Source organism: Elephas maximus, chromosome 13 (assembly GCF_024166365.1).
Source record: "Elephas maximus indicus isolate mEleMax1 chromosome 13, mEleMax1 primary haplotype, whole genome shotgun sequence".
NCBI classification, from domain to species: Eukaryota; Metazoa; Chordata; class Mammalia; order Proboscidea; family Elephantidae; genus Elephas; species Elephas maximus.
The window spans coordinates 91,682,269-91,708,324 of NC_064831.1; the positions used below are offsets into that span (position 1 = coordinate 91,682,269).

Consider the following 26,056-nt stretch of genomic DNA (forward strand, 5'->3'; position numbering starts at 1 on the left):
TTATTCTTACTTTCTTAGGATGTTCTAAACACAAGGCAGACACTTAGCTAGGCCACCAAATGCCCTGAGCAGGCACTTCATAAGAAAGAACACCCAGATGGCAAATAAAGACATAAACAGATGCTCAACTTCATTTCTTGTCGGGGAAACACAAATAACATCCTCAGTGAGATACCTCTCCACACCAACCAGAATGACTGAGATGGAAGACTGACAACATCACGTTAAGGGTGTGGAGGCACTGGAACCCACCCCTGGCTCACTGCTGTGAAAATGGTACAGCTAGTCTGAGAAACGGACAGTTCTTCACGAGTTTACAAACATGGCAGTGGGAGCCAGCAAGGCCACACAGGCTGTCCTGACACGTGCTGGCACGTGGGCAGCCATGATAGATAGGTGCACTTCTCTTTCTCTATGGTGCCAAACCCAAACCCAAACCCAGTGCGGTTGAGTCGATTCCGACTCATAGCGACCCTATAGGACAGAGTAGAACTGCCTCATAGAGTTTCCAAGGAGCTCCTGGCGGATTCAAGCTGCCTACCCTTTGGTTAGCAGCTGTAGCACTTAACCACTATGCCACCAGGGTTTCCTTCTGTATGGTACACTCCAATAAATCTGCTTCAGTAAGAGGGAGAGGAATAAGGAAGAGGAGCTTTGTGAGAAACTGAAAGTGTGGAGACAAGCGAGCTCCTCCCCAGATGGTGAGCTCTTCCCCAGATGGTAAGGTTCTCTCCAGATGGTGAGCTCCACCCCGGATCATGAACTCCTCCCCAGATGGTGAGATCCTCCCCAAATGGTAAGGTCCTCCCCAGATGGTGAGCTCCACCCCAGATCATGAACTCCTCCTCAGATCGTGAGATCCTCCCCAGATCGTGAGCTCCTCCCCAGATTGTCAGGTCCTCCCCAGATGGTGAGTTCCACCCCAGGTGGTGAGATCCTCCCCAGATCGTGAACTCTTCCCCAGATCATGAACTCCTGGTGGGCAAGGCTTCTGCCCAGGGTTGGATCTGCAGGGCCCTAGGGCAGGACCAAGCACAGAGTAGAGAAGCAGCAAAGGTTTGCAGAAATGAACAGAAAACCAAGGCAGCAGATCTGCCCTGTCCCTGGGAGTGGGTAAAAAAGAAAGCTTCAGCTGAATGGCCTTGTTTTTTTTTTGCTTTCTTAGGTGATGGCAAATTGGAAGATAAAGTCATGAGAGCAGTTCAGACCTGCTCGCCACCCAGAGACGCGGCACACACAGCAAGTGCTGACACCCAGGCTCCTGCCCCATGCCGTGTGAGGAAGCAGGCAAAGCTGCAGAGCACAGAGCGGGCACGGGGTGGCTCTGTCCCTTCAGGGCAGAGGACGCCCTAGTTTTAAGGCCTCCTCTGAAAGGCATCCAAGTAACACATGTAAGTGATGTTGAAGCGTATTAGACTGGGATTTCTAAAAACGACTCAGATGAATGCCAGGTTGCTGGCACAGCGAGGCTCATGTTGGGGTTTCACTGCGGAACTGCAGAACAATTGCAGGCATGCCAATCCCCCACCCTGTCGTCCCAGCTCAGCGGCCCCGACATTCTCACTAACCTTCTATGCATCTCTAGCAACCTCTCAACCCTCCTTTTGCTCCAGTTGAGCTGGCTTTTACACAAAAGCAGCCAGGCATTACCTCCTCACCCCACTCTCAGCCCTCCCCAAACACGAGCCTTCTAACGGGGTACCAGAATTCCAGTTAAAGATGAACTTACTACCGTGCAGTCTTTTAGAGGAAACTCCCACCGACAGTGACACAAGTTAAGCAGAAAAGGACCAGCCTAGGAAGCTGGTTTTAAAACATGGATGGTCCCTGTGGCCTCCGTTTCAGCTGGCAAGAAACAGAAATTCCAATAGCTGTAAAGACCAAGACTAGGGAAAAAAATGGGGTCTCTTGCCAACATCTTTGGACAGTGAATAAACCATCTGCAACAGATGGGGAAGGAGCCAAGAATATAAAGTGAAAGGGTGGGAAGGGGCCCACAGGCAGGTTCCGAGCTGTGATGCACAGAGTGGGGGGATCTGGACACCACTATGAAATCTCCAAGCAGCAAGGCTGGTGATTTAAGGAGTGAGATGGGAGGGGACATGGTACTGGACAAGGCTCGGCTCGGGGGCCTCCATCAGCTGTGCTTTGTAAAAATCACCTCATCAGGTCGCCGACAAACGCAAATGTGAATGACAGCCAGGACTTCATGAATTGTATCCCCATGTTCATCTTGCATGGAAGCCCAGGGACCACCGCTAGGACCCCAACCCAGGCTGGCCCAGCACCTCCTATCACCCTGGACTGGTAAACAAGGGGAGACCAGACAGCTGCAAGGGGAAAGAGAGCGGCTTCTGTTCAGAACAGAAAACAGAGTTACACTCTTACTGCAACAGATGAGAGGACGTTCACAGTGTAAATGCTATGGATGTAAAAGCATACCATGTCCCTCCCTCGGGGATAAACGAGGCCAGGTTATGGTTTGCAGCTTATTCCTGAGAAGGCCCTGAGCACCTCCAGCTGTAAGCTACAGCCTTGCTAGGGAGGGCAGGCCCAGGTGGAGGGACAGTAGGGTGAGGTAGGGCAGGTGACGTGATGCCAGAGACCTGGCCAGGGATGGATTACCCAATAAGCACGGTATGCACGGGCTTACTTGTGTTTACTAATTTGTAGGCCTAATGTCACCTGTTTTTGTCTTTGATGTAGTGAAACCCATGTGAAATTGTGCACTACAGGTTAAGAAGTAAACACAATTAAGCCTGTGCATATCCTGCTTACTGGTTAAGCCACCATTGCCTGGGCCCCACCCCTGGCTGCTCGGTTCATATCAGGCCTTCATGAGGAGCGACGGGAAAAGTGTGGGGACCCACCTGGTGATACACTTTCTTGGAAGAAGAATTTATGATAGCATTTGTGTTTGGGGAAAGGGTAAATGTACTATTAGGTATGTGTCTGGGGGCACTGAATGAACTGAGAGACGGTGTTTCTCCAGCAAGCATGCCTCCAGTCGGCAAGTCAGTCAGCACTTATTATGGGGTGTCTCCTCTGCACGAGACGATGAAGGGAACTCAATTATGGATTGAATTGTGTCCCTTAAAATTTATATTGAAGTCTTAACCCTTGTAGGTGTTTGGAAACATGGTCTTTGAAGATGATTATCAGTTGGGCTAATATGGGGTCAGACTGGAGTAGGGTGAAGCCTAATCCAATCAGAGGGGTGTCCTCATAAAGGAGCTTCCCTGAGGAAAGACATTTACATTGAGGCCCAAAGGGGAAAAGAGCAAGTCAGGAAAGGGGAAGGAGCTTGGCAGATGTCCTGGGGGTGGGACAATGTATGAGGAGCAGTGAGGAGGCCGGGAGGCCAGGTTCAGAGTGGGGATCATATCCTACTCGCAGCAGGAAGTGACCGAATGGGCTGAAGCATGGAGAGGTGCGATCGGACTGATGCCTAAGTGAGCTTCTCTGGCTCCTGTGAGGAGAATGAATTTGAGAGGGTTAGCAGGAAGCAGTGTGGAAGAAGCTGGAGCCTGGTGCCTGGGTCCATACCTGGCTCGTCACTACCTAGGTTGGGACACTGGGCAAGTTATTTAGCCTCTCTCCGATTCCAGGTTTTTATCTGTAAAATGGGGATAAAAATAATACCACTCTCCTGTTGTTAGAGGCCATTGTATTGGCCCCGACTCACAGCAACCCTATGTGCAACAGAACAAAACGTTGCCTGCTCCCAAGCCGTCTTCACGATCATTGGTACGCCGGAGCCCACTGTTGGGGCCACTGTGGACTCTGAATGCCTTCCATCCTAGGGGGCTCATTTCCCAGGGTCAGACCGAACTATATGTGTATATATATTTCTATTTACTTTAGATGAAGGTTTACAGAATTAGCTTCTCATTATACAGTTAGTACACATATTGTTTCACGACACTGGTGAGCAACCCCACAACATGTCAACGCTCTCCCTTCTCAACCGTGGGCTCCCTATTACCAGCTTTCCTGTCCCCTCCTGCCTTCTCATCCTTGTCCTTGGGCTGGTGTGCCCCTTTAGTCTTGTTTTGTTTTGTGGGTCTGTCTAATCTTTGGCTGAAGGGTGAACCTTGGGAGTAACTTCAGTGCTGAGCTAAAAGGGTGTCCAGGGGCCATACTTTCAGGGTTTCTCCAGTTTCTGTTAGACCAGTAAGTCTGATCATTTTTTTGTGAGTTAGAATTTTATTCTACATTTTTCTCCAGCTCTGTCCGGCATCTTCTGTTGTGATCCCTGTCAGAGCAGTTGGCGGTGGTAGCCAGGCACCATCTAGTCGTGCTGGACTCAGTCTGGTGGAGGCTGTGGTAGATGTGGTTCATTAGTCCTTTGGACTAATCTTTCCCTTGTATCTATAGTTTTCTTCATTCTCCCCTTGCTTGCAAAGCGGTGAGACCAGTGGAGTATCTTAGATGGCCGCTCACAGGCTTTTAAGACCCCAGACGCTACTCACTAAAGTAGAATGTAGGACATTTTCTTTATAAACTGTTATGCCAATAGAACTATAGATGTTCCCCGAGACCGTGGTCCCCACAGCCCTCAGCCCAGTAATTCGGTCCCTCAGGGAGTTTGGATGTATCTATGGAGCTTCCATGATCTTGCCTTGTACAAGTTGTGCTGACTTCCCCAGTACTGTGTACTGTCTTACCCTTCACCAATGTTACCTCTTACCTATTATCTGTTTAGTGTTGAACAATATTCTGTTGTGATCCATAGAGTTTTTTATTGGCTAATTTTTGGAAGTAGATTGCCAGGATTTTCTTTCTTGTCTGTCTTAGTCTGGAAGCTCCACTGAAACCTGTCCACCATGGGTGACCCTGCTGGTGTTTGAAATACTGGTGGCATAGCTTCTAGCATCGCAGCAACATGTAAGCCACCACAGTGTGACAAACTAACAGATGGTGGACATTTCATAGGGCAACATTAAAGAATTTCCTACATTTAAATGTCTAGAAAGGTTCCTGGCATGTGAGGAGAGCTGCTAGACTCACTATTATTATGATCAGACAAGAAGGAGGAAGAAAAGCAGACAAGGCGACAACTCAAGGACTCAAGCCAGGTCATGGATGGTAGCACTATTTACTGAGAGGGGAGGAAAGAAGAGCATGGGTTAGAAAGGATTAAGGTATCTGGGGAAGACCCAGCAGAGTTGGCAGGACTGTGCCCCTTGAAAGCAGGCAGGGATTTTATCTGCTGTCACTTGTCACTGTAAGCTTACACCTAGCAGAGCCCTTGGCCCAGAGGTAGGGCTCCATCGACGTGTCCCTGAAGACCTGATGTTGGAAAGGCAGCCCTGGGAGGGAGCACAGGGGGCCAAAGGGGTGAGAAGACCAGTGTTTTCTTTCCTGTCTTGTGCCATTTCCCTGCCCCATGAGAAAATCCTAAGGGGTGTTGCGGACTCCAGAGATTAGACATGCAGACTTCGCTCTCAGGGATGTGTTGATGCCCATAAAAGTCTGATGTGCTGAAACTCATGACTACCCAGCAGACCATGTGCTCCAGTCCCACAGATTTCCCTTGTTCAGTGAGAACGTACGGGAGAAAGGTGCTACGACTGAATAACGTCTTCCAAAATAATCCTGCAAGTCCTAACCTCTGCACCTGTTATGTTAATGAGGCCATACCAGAGTAGGGAGGGCCCTAAACAGAATCACTTCTGAGTGGTGTCTTATAAAGGGAGAACAGACACAGAGACACACAGGGAAGGGAAGACGCCTGTGAAAGATCCCTCCAGGAGCCAAGGAATGCCTGGGGCTACCAACAAAGAAGGACCCTCCCTTAGAGCAGATGCCCTGATTGGACTTTTAGCTTCTAGAACGATAAGGCAATAGACTTTTGTTCTTTAAAGACACCCACTTGTGGTACTATTGTTCTAGTAGCACCAGAAGGTCCCACCCTTAGCCAGCCATTGGAATCATTTGGGAGATTTAAAACATTCCATTCCTGGGTCCCACCCCCAAGTGTGTGATTTAACTGGTCTGAGGTAGAGCCTGGGCATCATGATTGTTAAAAACAGAGGGATTTGAGAGTTAAATAATCAGTTATTATTTAAGGTGTATATAAAACGTTTCTTTTCAATCATGATTTACAACTTGCTCATTTTCAAAATTCATGTGTTGCAGGTAACATATAAAACAGACCATTTAAAAAAGGAGTAAAAATAGGGAATTATTGTAACAGAACATAAAGTCTAGGCCAGAGTTTTCTGGAGGAACGAATGAGCAAAGGTGAACAAGAAGTGTTATGGTGTCATCATGGTCCATAAAAGGACACCGATGAGGCAATCAGGAAACTCTGGTAGCGCAGTGGTTAAGAGTTCGGCTGCTAACCAAAAGGTCGGCAGTTTGAATCCACCAGGTGCTCCTTGGAAACCCTATGGGGCGGTTCTACTCTGTCCTATAAAGTCACTGTGAGTTGGAATCAACTTGATGGCAATGGGTTATGAGGTAATCAGAGTCCCTGGGTAGCACAAACAGTTAACCCACTTGGCTCTAACTGAAAGGTTAGAGGTTCAAGTCCACCCACAGACAACTTGGAAGAAAGGCATGGCAATCTCCTTCTGAAAAATCAGCCATTAAAAACCCTATGGAGCACAGGTCTTCTCTGACACACGGGGTTCACCAAGAGCTGGCGTTGACTTGACAGCAACTGGTTTCACGAAGTCATCTGTTGTTGTTAGTTGCTGTCGAGCTGGCCTCCAAGTCATGGCAACCCCATGCACAGCAGAATGGGACGCTGCCTGGTCCCGTGCCATACTCACGATTGGCTGCAGATCAGATCATTGTAAGCTATAGGGTTTTCAGTGGGTGATTTTTGGAAGTAGATCATCAGGCCCTTCTTCCTAGTCTGTCTTTGTCTGGAAGCTCTGCTGAAACCTGTTCAGCATCATAGCAACATGCAAGCCTTCAGTGACAGGTGGGTATGGCTGCACATGAGGTGCACTGGTCGGGAACTGAACCTTGGTCTTACACGAGGGAGGCGAGAGTTCTACAACCAAATCACCAGTGTCTCACAAGGTAATCTACAGAGAAATAACACCAAAACCAGGCCTTCGAACCAGTTTGTTTGAGTTTGAACCTCTGCTGATAATTTGTATTTCTGGCAAGCTCCCTGCTGAGAATTTGCATTTCTAACAAGTTCTCAGGAAGTTATACATAAGAATCACCTGGGGGATCTTGTTAAAATGTAGATTCTGATTCAGTATATCTGGGGTGAAAATGCAAATTCTCAGAAGGGAATTTGTTAGAAATGCAAATTCTCAGCAGGCGTTCGAACCTCAATGAACTGGATCAAAGCCCTGACCAAAACACTTTTTCTCCCATCAAATCTTCCTAGGATAGGTGAAAACCATTTGGATGAACAAGAGGGCTGAACACACAGATACTTCGTAGCTCATTAACCACCATGCTGTTCCCCAATCAGTCAACAGCCAACTTGACAGGGTCATCACACTTTCCTGAAGGTCTACAGGCTTCCCTATGATGACCTTGGCCAAGTAAGACCAAGAAGCAGGAGACAAGGGGTTGCAGCTCACCTGTCTTGGGAAACCTTTCTTCCAGAACCCAGCCAAGGAACAGAGAACCCCACTCCCCACACAACTTCACTGCTCCCAGGTTCACAGAAGTGCTCTCTCTGCACCCAGGAAAAGACCTGCTAAGTGGACACTCACGATGCCCCTGTGCCCTGAACTCTCGGTTCAGTTTCATTTTCCTAACATCCAAATTTCCAGTGCGACAGACCTCGCCTTTGCACGAGGCAGTGGTCGCTGCAGTTTAGGATCTTCCTCCTGGCCTCAGGACACCTCCATCAGGGCACCTGGGAGAACGCACTGGCTGAGGGGGACTTACGGGGGGTTGTCACATTTCCTCTGCCGGAAGCGGGCTCCCGTGCCGCATGTTCGGCTGCACATGCTCCAGGCGCCCCACGGGCTCCAGTCTCCGTCCACGTGCTCTGGGATGGGCGTCTTGCTGACACACTCTCCGGCGCGACACCACTAAAACAGAGGGAGGACCCGCGGGCCCGAGCTGCTCAAGGAGAGAAGAAGCCTGCTCATTCCCCAAATTAGTGATCCACCCACGCCAAAAACACCATGCCCCCCAAATCAGCTTTTATAATTTAGGAGTCCTGTTGCTATGAGTCAGAATTGACTAGATAGCAGTGGGTTTGGTTTTGGTAGGTGGTACAAATAGTTTGTGCTCAACTTCTAACCTACAGGTTGGCAGTTGGAACTCACCCAACAGCATCTGGTGATCTGTTTCCATAAAGATTACAGCCAAGAAAGCCCTATGGGAGTAGTTTTACTCTGTAAGGTGGCATCATCCTGAGTTGGAATTGACTCAATGGTAAGGGGTTTGGTTTTTCTGGTTGGGTGGTGCAAATAGTCAAGGGATGGATTATCCGATAAGCAAGGTATGCGGGGCTCACTCGTGCTTACTAATTCCGTTGTGCACAATTCACCTGTTTTTCACCGTGTCAAAGAGGTGGTGAAACCCATGTGAAATTGTGCACTACAGAGTAGTAATAAAATTAAGCCTGTGTGTACCTTGCTTACTGGTTAATCTGCCCCTGCTGCTCACCAAAAGGTTGAAGGTTCGAGTTCACCCAGAGGTACCTCAGAAGAAAGACCTGCAATCCACTTCCGGAAAGATCAGCCATTGAAAACCCTATAGAGCACAGTTCTACTCTGACACATGTAGGGTCACCCAGAGTTGGAATAGACTTTACAACAACTGGAAAAAATAAAAGTAGACTATTTTGGGGTGTGCATGTTTGCAAATTTTAGCAGCAGTTCTTACTCAACACTGACACCTCTCTAGAGTTTGGGTTTTGCCCTAAACTTCCACATGGCATGTGCTCCACTGGGATTTTGTAAATTCTCAGAAAAAGGAATCATCCACATGGCTCATGAAGAGACCTGAGTGTCTGCAAACCGTGCTTACTGTGAGCAAAGGTGGCGTGTCCCACTCTGTGGTTTTGAGCTTCAGAGCTGGCTTTGGTGGTTTGTAATGATACTACTGACACCATGTGAGCGAACCCTGGTTCTTTCTGAGGATAAGAGAAAGCCAGTCCTCTACAACAGAATTTCCTATCCTGTGTGACATATGACCCCGAGGCATAAGATGTGTTTTCAAGGGTCTCAACCCAGCTCTTTCAATCCTTCCCACAGGGCCAAGGAGAAAGTCTCAGATTGTTGCTGCTGTATCTTGAACACCTGTGTTAACACTTAACAGTCTCTCCTGTTAACGAAGACTGGCGCAGGCTCACTCTCCTACCATCTAGCTAGAATTTGATAGCATTGCTTGTTCCCATTAAATTCATTTTACGATAGCCTGTTACGTGTGTCAAGTGATATCGCTCTTCCATTTAACGTATGCTGCCGTAAAGTGTTCTCTTTAAATAAATTCACTCGTGATAAAAGGAGTTAATTTAACAAAAATATTAACTAAATAATTCTTGTAACATGTAAGAAAAGAAGAATGAGGTGACGAAGCTGTCCCTGTGTGCCCTGAGGGACCTCCATGGGCATTTCGGGGATGCCTGGGAGATGTTTTGAGGCTCATGAACACAGAGTGCACATTGCTTCTGAGAAGAGAGATGCCTATGACTGCTTACTTCAGGGCACCAGGAGCCATGGGGCTGCCTTCGGGGGCGGGGGGCAGTGGGAGACAGGAGGTTACCTTGTCTGCCCCACACTCAGTGCCATCCAAAGGCGGGTCCAGCTTGGTCTTGCAGGATGAATCTCCTTCAACCAGGCACCACAGACCGGCACACATCAGATGCTGTAGTGACAAGGGCAGGAAGCATCATTGCTGAGAACCTCTGCACACACCGGTCGCAGCTGAAACAGCTCCCAGCTGAAGAGCTGGGGCAGCAGGCGAAGCCCAATGCCCAGTTCAGATTTGGGATTGGAAACATGAGAAGAGGGAGGGTCATGAATCTGCATGTCGAAAAAATAAATGCATTATTTAAACTGGCTCATTTACCTCAATGAAATTCTGTGTATCTACTGCTGGGAGGGCTTGTCTCATGGGAATTCAGCTCAGTGTTCAGGCATCAGCTATTGGGGACCTGCTAGGTGTGAGACTCAGCACCTCAGCTGGGAGCCACAGCCCCTGCCTCCCAGGAGAGATTACTTCCATTTAAAGCTGCGAGGTAGGAGGCACAGGCCAGGAGTTATAAGGAAGCAAGTAGAGATAAAGACTGTAACCAACCAAGTCTTGGGCAGAGAAGGCTGCTGGAAAAGGTGGCTCTGGACTAAGGCTGGGAAGTGGGTGGGGTTCAGTGAGCAGCAGCCATGCAGACCCAGAGAGAGTCCAAAGGGTAATGAAGGTATAGGGCTCCATGGGTTGGGCTAAAAGGACCCCTTCAGTACCCTGCGGGCACCCAATTTTCCAGCTCAACTAGTTGTGCACAGTTTCTTACAATATTTCACCTAGAGAATTTCATAACATCCACAAATATGCAATGAAAACAATTCTGCAGAAACAGGAAAAGGCATTTAAAAACACAGATTCCTACTTGTATTAGTAGGAAATTTGGTTATTGTCAGACTGCTCATTATGAGACAATTTATCAAGATAATTGAAGTGGACACTGCCAGTGCCCCAGCCCTGTGTCCTCAGCTTCTCCGGCCTCTCCACAGGAGCTCCCTGCAGACAGCTGCCCTCACACCAGGCCAGCTTCCCAAGCCTCCCTGCAGGAGCCTTTCTCTGGCTACGAGCAACCCCCCACCAATAAGGGAGGGAGCTCTAGCTGGATAAATACCTAGCTTCCTCACTATTTGGTGGGGGTGATTCTGAGGCAAGTTCCAGAAGGTTCCACAGGGATGGCCCTATTGCCTACAGCAGTATCCTGCCCACCAATGCACCTTCTCTGCTCTCTCCGCCCCCCTTTCTCTCTCACATCCTCACTCCCTCAGTGCTTCCTGGGATCACTTCCCAGATAAACTACTTGCACCCAAAGCCTCCCCTCTGGTCTGAAAATTGAGAACACATGTTCTTAAGGATCTTTTAAAGACACAGTGCTTCCAGTATGCCAAACTCAATCATGGCTAAAAGGCCTGAGCCACAGTGGGGAAACATCACCTTTCAGAGTGCGGATGAAGGACCCGCTGGTGCCCTTCCGGGAGGGTAAAGGTCACAGGGTATAGCCCAGGGCAGTCGCAGGGGGTTTGCAAAGGGTGTGCTGTGCTCAGTTCAGATGTCTGATGTTCCAAATAACCTCAAACATCTGCACAGAATAGATGTACAACTCCGCTGTCTAAAGTCCAAAATGTTTAGCAGTTGAAGGGACAAAACTAAAACAGAAGAAGGAAAGGATAGCAGAGCTGGGGGGCGGAGGGAGAGCTTTTCAAAAGAGCTAAAGGAAGCCTAAGCCCCTTCTCATTTTTCCAGTTTGTCCGAGCTGATCTGTATCCTGAAGAAGCCAAAGATTCAAGTGGAATATTACACAGTTGGGTTTAAAAGAGCCCACATGGTCGCATGATTTCTCCCCTCTCAGTGGAACGGTAAAAAGACGAGAGCCCTGAGTGCAGCACCAGCTGGTCCTATAAAGATTTACTGCAGCTCATTAAATGTTTGATTCCATGCACTCTGACCTCAGAGCTCTTTGAAAGTGTGGCGTCAGGGTGTGGACACGCGCTCTTGAGACAAGACCAGCCCAGGAGGTGAATTTATGGCTTACGGGTGCTTGGATTAGGAGAGAGAGAGGAAAAAAGTGGTGTAAACTGTTTAGTGTGCATTTTATAGACAGCGTTTTCTCCTAAAACTTCTTTTTTAATCATCAAAGAAAAGGAGAATGAGTTCAGATAAAGATTTCTTAGTAAGAACATAAAAAGCACTAATCATAAAGGAAAAATATCACGGAATTATACTATATTAAAACAAAGAACTTCTGTTCATCCAAAGGCACCTGTAAGTGGGAGAAGATGACATCTGCAATACACGGGTGAGATTTGTAATGCATGTAATTGACAAAGTAATTGGATCCAGGATATAGATTTTTAAAACCTCCTACAGCAGATTAATTAAGAAAAAGGTAGACCCAGTAGAAATGTTCAAAAGACATGAACAGACACTTCACAAAAAAAGGATACTGAAATGACCAAAACACAAATGAAAAGGTGCTCGGTTTTATCATCAGGGAAAAACAAATTAAAACTCCCATTAGATACCTCTACACACCCACCAGAATGGCTAGAATGAAAAAGATGGAGAATACCATACCAAGAGTCAGCAAAGGTGTAAGCAATGCGAACTCTTCTTTACTGATGATGAAGTTCTAACCTCGTTCAACAACTCTGGAAAACTCTTTGGCAGTATTTACTAAAACTGAAGATACACATGCTCTATTACCCAGCAATTCCACTCCTAGGTATGTCCACCGAAGACACTGTCAAGAATGTTTACGACAGTACTCTTTGTATTAATCTCAAATTGGAAAAAAAAAAAATGCCCACCAATGGCAGAACAGATGAATTATGGTATATTACAACTACTGAATACTACATAATTTCAATTATATAAAGTGCAAAAACAAGTAAAATAAATCTGAAGTGTTGGGAGTCAGGATAGTGGTTATCTTTGTAGAGTGGACTTGTGACTGGTCAGGGGCATGAGGGGACTTCTAGGTACTGGTAATGTTCACTTTCTTGATTTGGTGTTGTACACAGGTATGTTCAATTTATAAGCAAAGAAAAGGGGACTAAGTAGGGAAGACCTTAGAACAGCCTCTGATCCAAGCTTGGCCACTACCATTGCTCCCTGTGCCCAAGCCAAGCAATCTTCCTTCCTGCAAAGCACTTCCACTAATGATCACACGGGAAGGACTACACTGAGACTTGTCCCTATGATGCATTCTCGGATCAACAACTGGCATTTGCATCATGCTTAAAAATCACAAAGTGCTCTGATGTCTGTCATCTCAACCCTCACGACAGCCCTGGAAGGCAGGGAGAATGACGGCTTTTACCATTTTTCCCGTTTTTCTAATGAGGAGGCAGATGTTTGTAGAGGGCAAGAGACCTGAGCTGGATCAGAAGCACAGGACTGGGATTCATATCATTCATATCCTGGTTCTTGAACTGTGTGGCTTTTACACAGTTTGTATTCACATTATAAAAATTAATCGAGTTCTAAACTTACAATTTGTGTACTTTCCTGCACGTATATTATACTTTACTAAAACAATTGAGTTAGAAAAAGAGACAAAAAGAAATGAATGCTCAAGCTGGTGATGGAATCTGTCATAAAAAGCAGGGAAAGCGGGGCTACACAAGGGAATCACAAGGATAGACCATATGTGTAGGAAGCCAGATCTCAGAGGAGGAGAGAGACTGCATGGGGAGTAATCTTGCAACTGCTGATCTCTGTGCTGGCACAGTGTTCCCCTTCCACACATCCCACCTCCCCACAATCCTCTCATAAGGTAAATTGCCAATAGCCTGGAAGCAGCCCTGGCTCTTCTCAACATGGACATATTGTAAATAGCTGGTCCAGGAAAAACTCAAAAGAGAGCAATAGTGGGAAAAGATCAGCACAGGATCTATTAAAAAAAAAAAAAAAAAAAGTTGCCGTTGAGTTGATTCCGACTCATAGCGACCCTATAGGACAGAGTAGAACTGCCCCATAGCACTCCCAAAGGGTGGCTGGTGGATAAGAACTGCTGATCTTTTGGTGAGCAGCTGAGCTCTTAACCACAGCACCACCAGGGCTACACAGGATATACAGCATGAACAAAAAAGGAAGAAGATCCATTGGAAAGAAGGCAGAAGAAGAATACTCACCAGATATACGGTCATGGAGTAGATGGAAATTATGTGCAAGCATACTGTTAAATACTTAAAAAAAAAAATTGCAAAGAGAGCAAACAAAAAACCACACATGCTTAAGAACTCAAGGAAAAGCTGGTCAGGCTAAAGGAGATAAAACATGAGCTATTAGAAGTAAGTAAAGAAATGGAAGAGAAAATAAAATTAGATCACCAATAAAGACCATACTGAGAGCAGCAGAAAGATGGAGAGACACACCTCTGAAAACACTGTAAGGTCTGTGGAGCTCAGGACTGAGAAAAAGTGAATATGGAAATGAACAGATAACATAAAAAGATTAAGAGGAAATGGCAGATATAGAAGACAGATAAAGGAGGTCTGACATAAGTATAAGTGGTTCCAATAAAGACGAGAACTAAAATACTGTTATGAACAAATTATTTGAATATAAAAGACAGTCTCAGTCACAGATTGAAATACATGTTCTAGGAAAAATGGCCCAGAATGATGAATACTGAGACATGTCCAATAAAGTTACTGGATTTTAGTAGTAAAGCCCAAAATCCTTTGGGAAGCCAGGCAAAAACATCCAAGTCACTTATAATGGGGAAAATATCAGGCTGTATACAGATTCCTCCACAGGGCACTCAGTGACAGAAGGCACTGAGCAATACTTATAAAGAGACAGGGAAGAAAAATGTGACTCCAGAAATTTATATCAACCAAATAGTTGATCAACTGTATAGGTAGCAGACAAACATTTCCAAACATGCAAATAGCTGAACCCTTTTTTGGGGGGAAATAACTAGAGGATGAACTTCAGCCAATAAAGAAATGACTGAAGAACTCATGACAAAAGGACTAGCTGTCAGCATTGATCAAACCTTGATTAAAACCAAATTAGGGGTTAAAGTTAGAGACGAGAATGAGTATGATAGAAACCCAGACAAAGCAGAAGTAATGCAGATAAGAACAGGCTGGCAGAGAAGGTGGTTGAGGGTGGAGTTGGTTGGAGTAGGAGGTAGGTCTACATATACCGATTTCTCTTCTTGCCAGAGGGAGGTGCAAATGCATGAAAGATAAAATATTCAAGATAGAAGAACATTTAAAGCTAAAATGATAAGGCTAAGAAAAACAATACTGGGTGGTAGAGAGAATGGCAAGTAGAGTTAGAAATGTCTTTATTTCATCATACTCGTGTAACTGGGATACAGTAGGTAATCTAAGAGAGAGAGAAGGCTTATTGATGCACCTTCTGCTTCTGGCAAACGGTAGGTGCCATGGATTGAATTATGTCCCCACCAAAAATGTGCATATCAGTTGGGCTGGGCCACGGTTCCAGGTTCTGTGTGATTTCCCTATATGTTGGAAACCCTGCCTCTATGATGTTAATGAGAGAGGATGGATGGCAGTTGTATTAGTGAGGCAGGACTCAACTTACAGGATTAGATTGTGTCTTGAGGCAATCTCTTGAGATATGATAGAAGCAAGCAGAGAGACAGGGGGGCCTCATACCACCAAGAAAGCAGCACCAGGAGCAGAGCCCGTCTTTTGAACCTGGGATCCCTGTGCCAGAGAAGCTCCTTGACCACGGAAAGATTGAGGACAAGGACCTTCCTCCAGAGCTGACAAAGAGAGAAAGCCTTGGCCTGGAGCTGATACCCTGAATTTGGACTTGTAATCTACTTTACTGTGAGAAAATAAACTTCTCTTTGTATTAACCATCCACTTGTGGTATTTCTGTTATAGCAGCACCAGATGACTAAGACAGAAGGCTAGATATTCTGCATCTGTGTGGGTTCTTTTCCATAAGAAAACAGCTAGGTATTGTAATAAAACATAATTCTTATTTCTGAGCTCACTAGAAGTAAGGGAAGTATTCAAGAAAGCAAATACAAAATACATACACGTATATATACATACATACAAACATATACCAACCTGTGGTGAGTACATAAAAGGGGTGAGGAGCTCCCCCTGAGGGCAAGTTCTGGTATTGGCACTGCAGTTGGGAAAACTAGTCTTGGGGGTTCCCTTTGAGGAACCACCAAACTGTTTTCCACACTAGCTGCACCATTTCACATTCCCACCACCAATGGATGAGGGTTCCAATTTCTCTGTATCCTCACCAACACTAGCTATTTTTGGAGTTTTGGATAATGGCCATCCATTTAGTAAGCATGAAGTAGTATCTCACTGCATTCCTGAGTTGCATTTTCCTAATAACTAACGATGTTGAGCATCTTTCATGTGCTTATTAGCCATTTATATATCTTCCTTTAAATATTTTGCACATTAAACCCTTATCAGATATAGGATTTCCAAATATTATCTCCCATTCTGTAGATTGTCTTCACTTTCTTGATAGTATCCTTTGATGCCAAAAACTCTTTTCGATGAAGTCCAGTTTATTTTTTCTTTTGTCACTCATGCTTTTGCGAACATATCTAAGAATCCACTGACAAATGCAAAGTCCTGACACTGACTTGCCTTTTTAAAAATTTTAAATATAGTATTTATTATGATTCATTCAACTTTTTCCATTCTTGGCCAGCCTCTCTTCTTCTCTAATTTGCTTTCAACCAATAGAATATGGCAAAAGTGATAGCCTGTCACTTCCATGATTATGTTAAGAAGACTAAGACTTTTGTCTTCCTAGCAGATTCTCTCTATTGCCTTATTGGTTTGCACGTTTTGATGAAACAAGTTGCCATGTTGAAAAGAACTGCATGGCAAGGAACTGAGGGCAGTCTCTGATCCATGAGTCAGCAAAGACTGAGACCCTCAGTCCAACAGCCTGCAAGAACCTGAATGCTTCCAACAACCACTAAGTGAGCTTGGAAGTGAATCTTTCCCCAGCTGATCCGTCAGATGAGACTGCTGACTCAGGGCCAACACTTCAATTGCATCCTTGTTAAAGGCTGTAAAGAAGAGGACCTAGCTAAGCCGTGCCTAGATCCCTGACCCACAGAACCTATGAAATAATAAATGTGTGCTGTTTTAAGCCACTAAGTTTTGTGGTAATTTTGATACGCAGAAAAGGTTAACTAATACAGATACATTTCAAAATACTAAAGACAGAAGGAGATCTTTAAAGCAGCTAGAGCGTAAAAACATGGAAAATTAAATGTATAAAAATATAGTTATAACGTAACCACTGGAATATGATAAATCCTCTAAAGAAAAAAAATTAGGTACAAAAAAGCAAGGAAAACCAAGAGATACAGTGAGGGAAAAACGTAGTAATGAAAACAGAAACTTAACATAAAATATGGCAACAGAACTAGGACTAAATATATGTGCTATACCAGTATATATATATATATAAAGATAGAGTCACTATGAGTCGGAATCGACTTGACGGCAATGGGTTTGGTTTTTTGGTTTTATACAGTATATGTAAAGGAGACAGACTTTTCAAATAAGGTAAAGATTATTTTAGATTAGATCACAACCCAAAACTCAATCATATGTTACACAACAAGAAATATCTTAAAAACGTGATCCAGAAAAAGTAAAAAAGACAAGACAGGATTGTTGTTAGGTGCCATCAAGTCGGTTCTGAATCATAGCAACCCTATGTACAACAGAACCAAACACTGCCTGGTCCTGCGCCATCCTCACAATCATGGCTATGTTTGAGCCCATTGTTGTAGCCACTGTGTCAATCCATCCCATTGAGGGTCTTCCTCTTTTTCACTGACCCTCTACTTTACCAAGCATGATGTGCTTCTCCAGGGACTGGTCCCTTCTGATAATGTGTCCAAAGTATATGAGGCGAAATCATGCCATCCTTGCTTCTAAGAGATTTGTTCATTTTTCTGGCAGTCCACGATATATTCAATATTCTTTGCTAACACCGTAATTCAAAGGCATCAATTCTTCTTTGGTTTTCCTTATTCATTGTCCAGTTTTCACGTGCATATGAAGTGATTGAAAATACCATGGCCTGGGTTAGATGTACCTTAGTCCTCAAACTGACACCTTTGCTTTTTAACATTTAAAAAAAAATCTTTTGCAGCAGATTTGCCCAGTGCAATAAGTCATTTGATTTCTTGACTGCTGCTTCCATGGGACATTGATCATCGATCTAAGTAACTTGAAATCCTTGACAACTTCAATATTTTCTTCACTTATCACCATGTTGCTTATTGGTTCAGTTGTGAGAATTTTTGTTCTCTTTATGTTGAAGTATAACCCGTATTTGTTATGGATTGAATTATGTCCTCCCAAAATGTGTGTCAACTGGCTAGGCAATGATTCCTAGTATTGTGTGGTTGCTCTCCATTTTGTGATCTGATGTAACTTTCTTACGTGTTATAAATCTTAACCTCTATGATGTTAATGAGGCAGGATTAGAGGCAGTTAGAGACAGTCCCTTGTATATTAAATATTCTTCGCCAACACCATAATTCAAAGGCATCAATTCTTCTTCGGTCTTCCTTATTCATTATGACCTTATTATCAGCCAAAACTGAATCTAGAATTCATAGCATGAAATAAGGCAAAGAAGGACTCCTTATATTGTAAAACAACGATGATTTAAAGTTATAAATATACATGCACCAATGAGCTTAGCATTCAATCTCATGAAACAAAACTCACTTGAAATATAAGGGGAAACAACAAAAAAGAAATCAGCAAAATAGTCTAATTAACCTCTCTCTGTCCATGACAAATAAGATGGACAAAAGTATGTAAGGATACAGAAAATCTAAATAAAACATTAGACAAGATTGACAGAAGTCTATACCATGAAAATGAACACATTTTGAATGGTCATGTAATATTAATAAAAATTAGCCTCAATAAAATCTGGAAAGCAGACTGATGAAATATAACTAGGAATTAATAATAATAATAATTAGAGAAAAAATAACCTACTGCCTAGAAAATTTAAAACTCTCTTTTAAGGGAAACTCCTTAACTCCCTTTTGAGGGAAAATCATAACCAAAATTGCAGATTACGAATAATGAAAGTGAGGCTACTACATGTGGATACAGCTAAAGTAGTACCGGGAGAAAAATTAAGGGTTTCAAATACTCATATTAATAAACAAGGAAGAAAATAAGTGTCCATCTCAGGAAGTTTGAAAGAGAAAATATAAATCCGTAAGAAAAGAGAAGAAATTAACAATGATAAAAGAAGAAATGTAGGAAAAATAGAAAGCAAAGAAAAATCTAAGAGTTAGCTCTTTTGAGAGAAAAATGACCTAGATAAAAACCATTTGCTAATTCATTCAGAAAAAAGGAGAAAAAGCATGAACAACAAAAAAAGAAAAGAGAAAATAACCAAAATGTAAACCAAAAAAACTCAAACCCATTGCCATCAAGTTGATTCTGACTCATAGCAACGCTACAGGACAGAGTAGAGCTGCCCCATAGGGTTTCCAAAGAACACCTGGTAGACTTAAACTGCTGACCTTTTGGTTAGCCGCTGTAGCTCTTAACCACTACACAACCAGGGTCTAAAAAATAAAATCAGTGAGCACTTAGTTCACTACATAAATTTGAGATGAAATGATTTTCTAAGAATGTATAACTTAATACATCCATTGTCCAGAAAAGATAAAAAATGTATACAGAATAATTAACTTAGAAGATGATGAGAAGGTTGTCATTGAACTACCCTTCTTGAAAATCTCTGGTCCAGATGGTTTCATAAAGGTATATTTTTACAAGTGGATTCTAGTTAGCCTAAGGAAAAAAATGACAACAACACATTTAAATTGTTTAAGAGTATGAAAAGAATGGGGGAGTTCACCTGAATCCTTATATTAAGCTACCAAACCTAACAAGACAACCACCAAACCAAAACCAAACCCAGTGTGCCGTCGAGTCGATTCTGATTCACAGCGACCTTATAGGACAGAGTAGAACTGCCCCAAAGAGTTTCCAAGGAGTGCCTGGTGGATTCGAAATGCCGGCCCTTTAGTTAGCAGCCGTAGCACTTAACCACTATGCCACCAGGGTTTCCAAGACAACCACAGGAACATAAAAAATTCATACCAAACTCATTTATGAATACTGGTGCAAAAATCCTATATATAATTTACTAATACTTTCAAACTAATACACCATGACCAAGTGAGGTTTATTTCAAGAAAGCAAAGATGATTGTATATTAGAAAATCTGCTAATATAATTCACCATATTGATAACTCAAGAGAAAAATCATTTGGTTCTATCCATGGATGTTGAAAGGACATTTAATAAAATCCAGTCCTCATTGTTTATTGAAACTCTTAATAAGATAAAATATAAATGGCTGCTTCCTTTACCCTGGCACCAAATCCAGATAAAGACAGCACAAGAAAAGAAAACTACAGACCAATATCCCTCATTAACACAGATGCAAATATTCTCAAAAAAAAAAAACACTCCATGAACAGAATTCAACAACATATTAAGAAAATTATACACCACAACCAAGTGGGATTTATTCCAAGAATTACACCACGACCAAGTGGGATTTATTCCAAGAATGCAAGGATGGTTTAACTTTAGAAAACCAATCAATGTAATACACAACATCAATAAAACTAAGGAAAAGAACTATATAATCAGCTCAAAAGATGCAGAAGTGCATTTAATAAAATTCAACACCCTTTTCTGATAAAAAAACTCTCAGCAAAATAGATATAGAAGGGAAATTCCTTAATACTATTAAGGGCATACATGAAAAACCAACTGCCAACATTATACACAATGGAGAAGATTGAGAGCCTTCCCCCAGAGAATGAGAATGAGACAAGGATGCCCACTATTACCCCTTCTATTCAATATTTTACTGGAAGTCCTAGCCAGAGCAACAAGGCAAGAAAAAGAAATAAAGTATACCCAAACTGGAAAAGAAGTAAAACGATTTCTATTTGCAGATGACATAATTCTATACACAGAAAATCCCAAACATTCCACAAGAAAGCTGCTGGAACTAATTACAAAAATTCAGAAATGCTGCAGGGTACAAGATCAACACACGAAAATCAGTTGGATATCTTTACATTAACAAGAAATCTTAAAAGGAAATAAAGATAATAATACCATTTATGATAGCACCTAAAATTTTAAAAAATATGTAGGAATAAACTAACCAGACATGTAAAGGGCTTATACTTTACATGTTTTATAGTTATACTATAAAACACTGATATATAATCGATGAAAAGAGACCTACATAAATGGAAGGATATTCTGTCCTCAGGGATTGGAAAACTTAACATTATGAAAATGTCTTAGTATCTAGGGCTGCTATAACAGATAAAACCACAAGTGGATGGCTTTAACAAAAAGAAATTTATTCTCGCAGGCAGAGCCAAGATGGCGGAGTAGTTGGATGCTTCCGGTGAACCCTCTTACAACAAAGACTGGAAAAAACAAGTGAAAAGATTACATTTATGACAAGCTAGATGCCCTGAACATCAAAGGCAAAGTTAGAAAATGGACTGAGTGGCAGCGGAAGGGAGAGATGGTTCAGTAGCCGAGAGGAGATGCTGGACCTAAAATGCCAGGACCCACAGGCACCATTCCCGGGAGTGGCTGCAGCCAACTGGTGATGGCATTTGGCCACAGTTCCCTCAGGGAGAAACAGCCAGCCGCAGAGCCTACTCACACCTCCAGAACCAGAGAAGAATGGTGCTCTCGGCAAAAGCTAAGTACTTCATATACTTTACCGCACCCCCAGCCCCCAAGCCAGCTTCAGTGGGTGTTGATTTCCCTGGGCCTGAAATAGGTCCTCTTGCATGCCCTGAGCCCATTCTCCCAGCATTGGAGAAGGAATAAATTCACAATTGGGGAAAAGATAATCTGCCAGCTTGACTAACCTGGGGAGCTCAGGACAGAAGTGGCTCCTGTCCAGGCATAAATGGTCCGTGGACTCTGAATACCTTTCCAACCTGCATGGACCAGTGTGGGCCTATTTCAGAAGAACAGGCCCTTGTTGGCAGACTGCAACTGTTACAGCTGTGTGGAGGAGAGGTGTGTGTTTGATGTTTGACACCACTTTCTCTATTAAATGGGTCCTCACCTACCCATATCAGGGGTCTAAGGACTGGTGGCTCCCTTCAGGTCACTAAGCCACCCATGACAGGGGTCAAAGGATAACTGGTACCTCCCAGTCCTTAAAGCCAAAAGCATTGCATACCCAAGGTCTGTCTGCAGTACCCACCCACCTGTGCACTCTAGGGAACAGGGACACGCTTTCCTCACAGACACTTGGGGGACGGTTGTCAGCCCCCTGCCTTGCTCAGAGCATGACTCCGTGCTGCAACGAGATACCATTATGTACATCAATCACCATTGCCTAAGACTGTAGGACAGAACCTGTACCACACACTTGATGACCAACTACGTGGACACCTGAGCTGAATCCATACAAGAAAAGTGAATGGACTCCTAGGCTCACACACCTGGTAAAAGCTCTAGCCATCTGGTGGCAGGACATTAGCGTTTCAAAGGCAAAAATAATCAAGCTAGTTCATTCAAGCAACCTATTTGGACATATCAAAACAAAACAAAGCAAGAAGCTAGGATACAGTAAGCAAACATAAACTAATACAATAACTTATAGATGGCATGGAGACAGCAGTCAATATCAAATCACATAAAGAAGCAGACCCTGATTGCTTTAACAAGCTCTCAAAACGAAGAATCAAGAGATCTTTTGGACGAAGGTGTCCTCCTGGAATAACCAGATGCAGAACACAAAAGATTAATATACAGAACTCTTCAAGACATCAGGAAGATCAGACAATACGCAGAACAAGCCAAGGAACACACAGATAAAGCAGCTGAGAAAATTAAAAAGGTTATTCAAGAACGTAATGAAAAATTTAATAAGCTGCAAGAATCCATAGAGAGAACAAAAAAAAGAAAACCAAAACCCGTTGCCACTGAGTTGATTCTGACTCATAGCGACCCTATAGGACAGGGTAGAACTGCCCCATAGGGTTTCCAAGGAGCGGCTGGTGGATTTGAACTGCCAACCTTTAGGTTAGCAGCTGTAGCACTTATCCACTACACCACCAGGGTTTCCCCATAGAGGAACAGCAATCAAAAATACAGAAGATCAACAATGAAATTACAGAATTAGACAATTTGACAGAAAGTCAGAGGAGCAGAACTGAGCAAGTGGAAGGCAGAATTAGGGACCTTGAAGATAAAGCACTTGGCACCAACATATTTGAAGAAAAATATTTAAAAAATGAAGAAACCCTAAGAATCATGTGAGACTCTATCAAGAGAAATAATCTAGGAGTGAGTGTAGTACCAGAACAGGGAAGGAATACAGAGAATACAGAGAGAATTGCTGAAGATTTGTTGGCATAAAAATCTTCTCTGATATCGTGAAAAATAAGAAGATATCTATCCAAGATGTTCATCGAACTCCACATAAGGTAGATCTTAAAAGAAAGTCACCAAGACATATTATAATCGAACTTGCCAAAACCAAAGACAGAGAATTTTAACAGCAGCTAGGGATGAATGAAAAGTCACCTACAAAGGAGAGTCAATAAGAATAAGCTCGGACTGCTCAGCAGAAACCATGCAGGCAAGAAGGCAGAGGGATGACTTATATAAAGCACTGATGGAAAAAAACTGCCAGCCAAGAATCATATATCCAGCAAAGCTGTCTCTCAAATATGAAGGCAAAATTAGCACATTTACAGATAAACAGAAGTTTAGGGAATTCGTAAAAACCAAACCAAAACTACAAGGAATACTAGAGGGAGTTCTCTGGTTAGAAAACCAATAATATCAGATATCAACCCAAGACTAGAACACTGGACAGAGCAATCCAATATGAACCCAGATAGGGAAATCAAAAAGTAAATCAAGGTTAAAAAAACTCACAAAATAGGGAAACAGTGATGTCATTATGCAAAAGAAAACAACAAAGAGGGACTAAGAAATGAAGTCATACATCTTTCATATGGAGAGGAAGACAAGGCAATATAAAGAAATAAAAGTTAGGTTTAAACTTAGAAAAATAGGGTAAATACTGAGGTAATCACAAAGGAGACTAACAATCCTACTCATCAAAACAAAATACAAGAAAAAAATAGACTCAGCAGAAACAAAATCAACTACAATGAATAAGAGGAAAAGACAATATATAAACTACTCAGCACAAAAAATTAAGTGGGAAAAAGAAACTGTCAACAACATACAAACAAAGGCATCAAAATAACAGCACTAAATTCATACCTATCCGTAATTACGCTGAATGTAAATGGATTAAATGCACCAATAAAGAGACAGAGGGTGGTAGAATGGATAAAAACATTATCCGTCTAAATGCTGCCTACAGAGACACATCTTAGACTTAGAGACAAAAACAAACTAAAACTCAAAGGATGGAAGAAAATATATCAAGCAAACAAAAATCAAAAAAGAGTAGGAGTGGCAATATTAATTTCTAACAAAATAGGCTTTAAAGTTAAATCCACCACAAAGGATAAGGAAGGACACTATATAATGACTAAAGGGACAATATACCAGGAGGATATAACCATATTAAATATTTATGCACCCAATGATAGGGCTGCAAGATACATAAAACAAACTCTAACAGCATTGAAAAGTGAGATAGACAGCACCACAATTATAGTAGGAGGCTTCAAAACACCACTCTCGATAAAAGACAGGACAGCCAGAAAAAAGCTCAAAAAAGGCACGGAAGATCTAAATGTCACAATCAACCAACTTGACCTCACAGACATATACAGAACACTCCACACAGCAGCAGCCAAGTATACTTTCGTTTCTAGTGCACATGGAACATTCTCTAGAATAGACCACATATTAGGTCATAACGCAAGCCTTAGCAGAATTGAAAACATCAAAATATTACAAAGCATCTTCTCTGACCATATGGCCAGAAAAGTAGAAATTGATAACAGAAAAAGCAGGGAAAAGAAATCAAACACTTGGAAACGGAACAATACCCTGCTCAAAAATGACTGGGTTATAGAAGACATAAGTGATGGAATAAAGAAATTCATAGAATCCAATGAGAATGAAAACACTTCCTATCAGAGCCTTTGGGACACAGAGAAAGCAGTGCTCAGAGGTCAATTTATATCAATAAATGCACACATACAAAAAGAAGAAAGGGCCAAAATCAAAGAATTATTACGACAACTTGAACAAATAGAGAGCAACAAAAGAAACCCTCAGGCACCAGAAGAAAGCAAATGATAAAAATTGGAGCAGAATTAAATGAAATAGAGAACAGAAAAACAACTGAAAGAGTTAACAAGACCAAAAGCTGGTTTTTGAAAAAATTAACAAAATTGATAAACCACTGGCCAAACTGACAAAAGAAAAACAGGAGAGGAAGCAAATAACATGGATAAGAAATGAGATGGGTTATATTACAACACACTCCACTGATATTACAAGAATCATATCAGATTACTATTAAAAATTGTATTCCAACAAATTTGAAAACATAGAAGAAATGAACTTCTAGAAACACACTACCTACCTAAACTAACACAGAGGTAAAAAAAAAAAGTAGAACAACCAAATAAACCCATTAACAAAAGAAGGGATTGAAACAGTAATCAAAAAACTCCCAACAAAAAAAAAGTCCTGGCCCAGACGTCTTCACTGTAGAGTTCTACCAAACTTTCAGAGAAGAGTTAACACCACTACTACTAAAGGTATTGCAGAGCACAGAAGAGGACAGAATACTCTCAAATTCATTCTATGAAGCCACCATATCCCTGATACCAAAACCAGGTAAAGACACCACAAAAAAAGAAAATTACAGACCTATATCCCTCATGTACTTAAATGCAAAAACCCTCAACAAAATTCTAGCCAATAGAATTCAATAACATATCAAAAAAAATAATTCCCCATGACCAAGTGGGATTCATACCAGGTACGCAGGAATGGTTCAACATTAGAAAAGCAATCAATGTAATCCACCATAAAAATAAAAGACAAGAATCACATGATCTTATCAATTGATGCAGAAAAAGAATTTGACAAAGTTCAATACCCATTCATGATAAAAACTCTCAGCAAAACAGGAATAGAAGGAAAATTCCTCAACATAATAAAGGGCATTTTTTTTTTTTTTAACAGCAGCCAACACCATCCTAAACGGAGAGAGTCTGAAAGCATTTCCCTTGAGACTGAGAACCAGACAAGGATGCCATTTATCACCAGTTTTATTTCACCTTGTGCTGGAGGTTCTAGCCAGAGCAATTAGGCTAGTTAAAGAAATAAAGGGCATTGAGATTGGTGAGGGGTAAGTA

General features: G+C 42.6%; 1 protein-coding gene across 1 annotated transcript in view; it reads right to left on the reverse strand.

Annotated features, from left to right (window-relative positions):
• ADAMTS17 (ADAM metallopeptidase with thrombospondin type 1 motif 17) overlaps positions 1–26,056 on the reverse strand; it is a 473,699-nt gene that overhangs the window by 177,879 nt on the left and 269,764 nt on the right. The window contains exons 11-12 of the mRNA XM_049905242.1: positions 9,697–9,798; positions 7,867–8,012 (exon numbers count right to left, since the gene is read on the reverse strand). Of these exons, the coding sequence (XP_049761199.1) occupies positions 7,867–8,012; positions 9,697–9,798 (248 nt within the window). The remainder of the gene's footprint in view (positions 1–7,866; positions 8,013–9,696; positions 9,799–26,056) is intronic.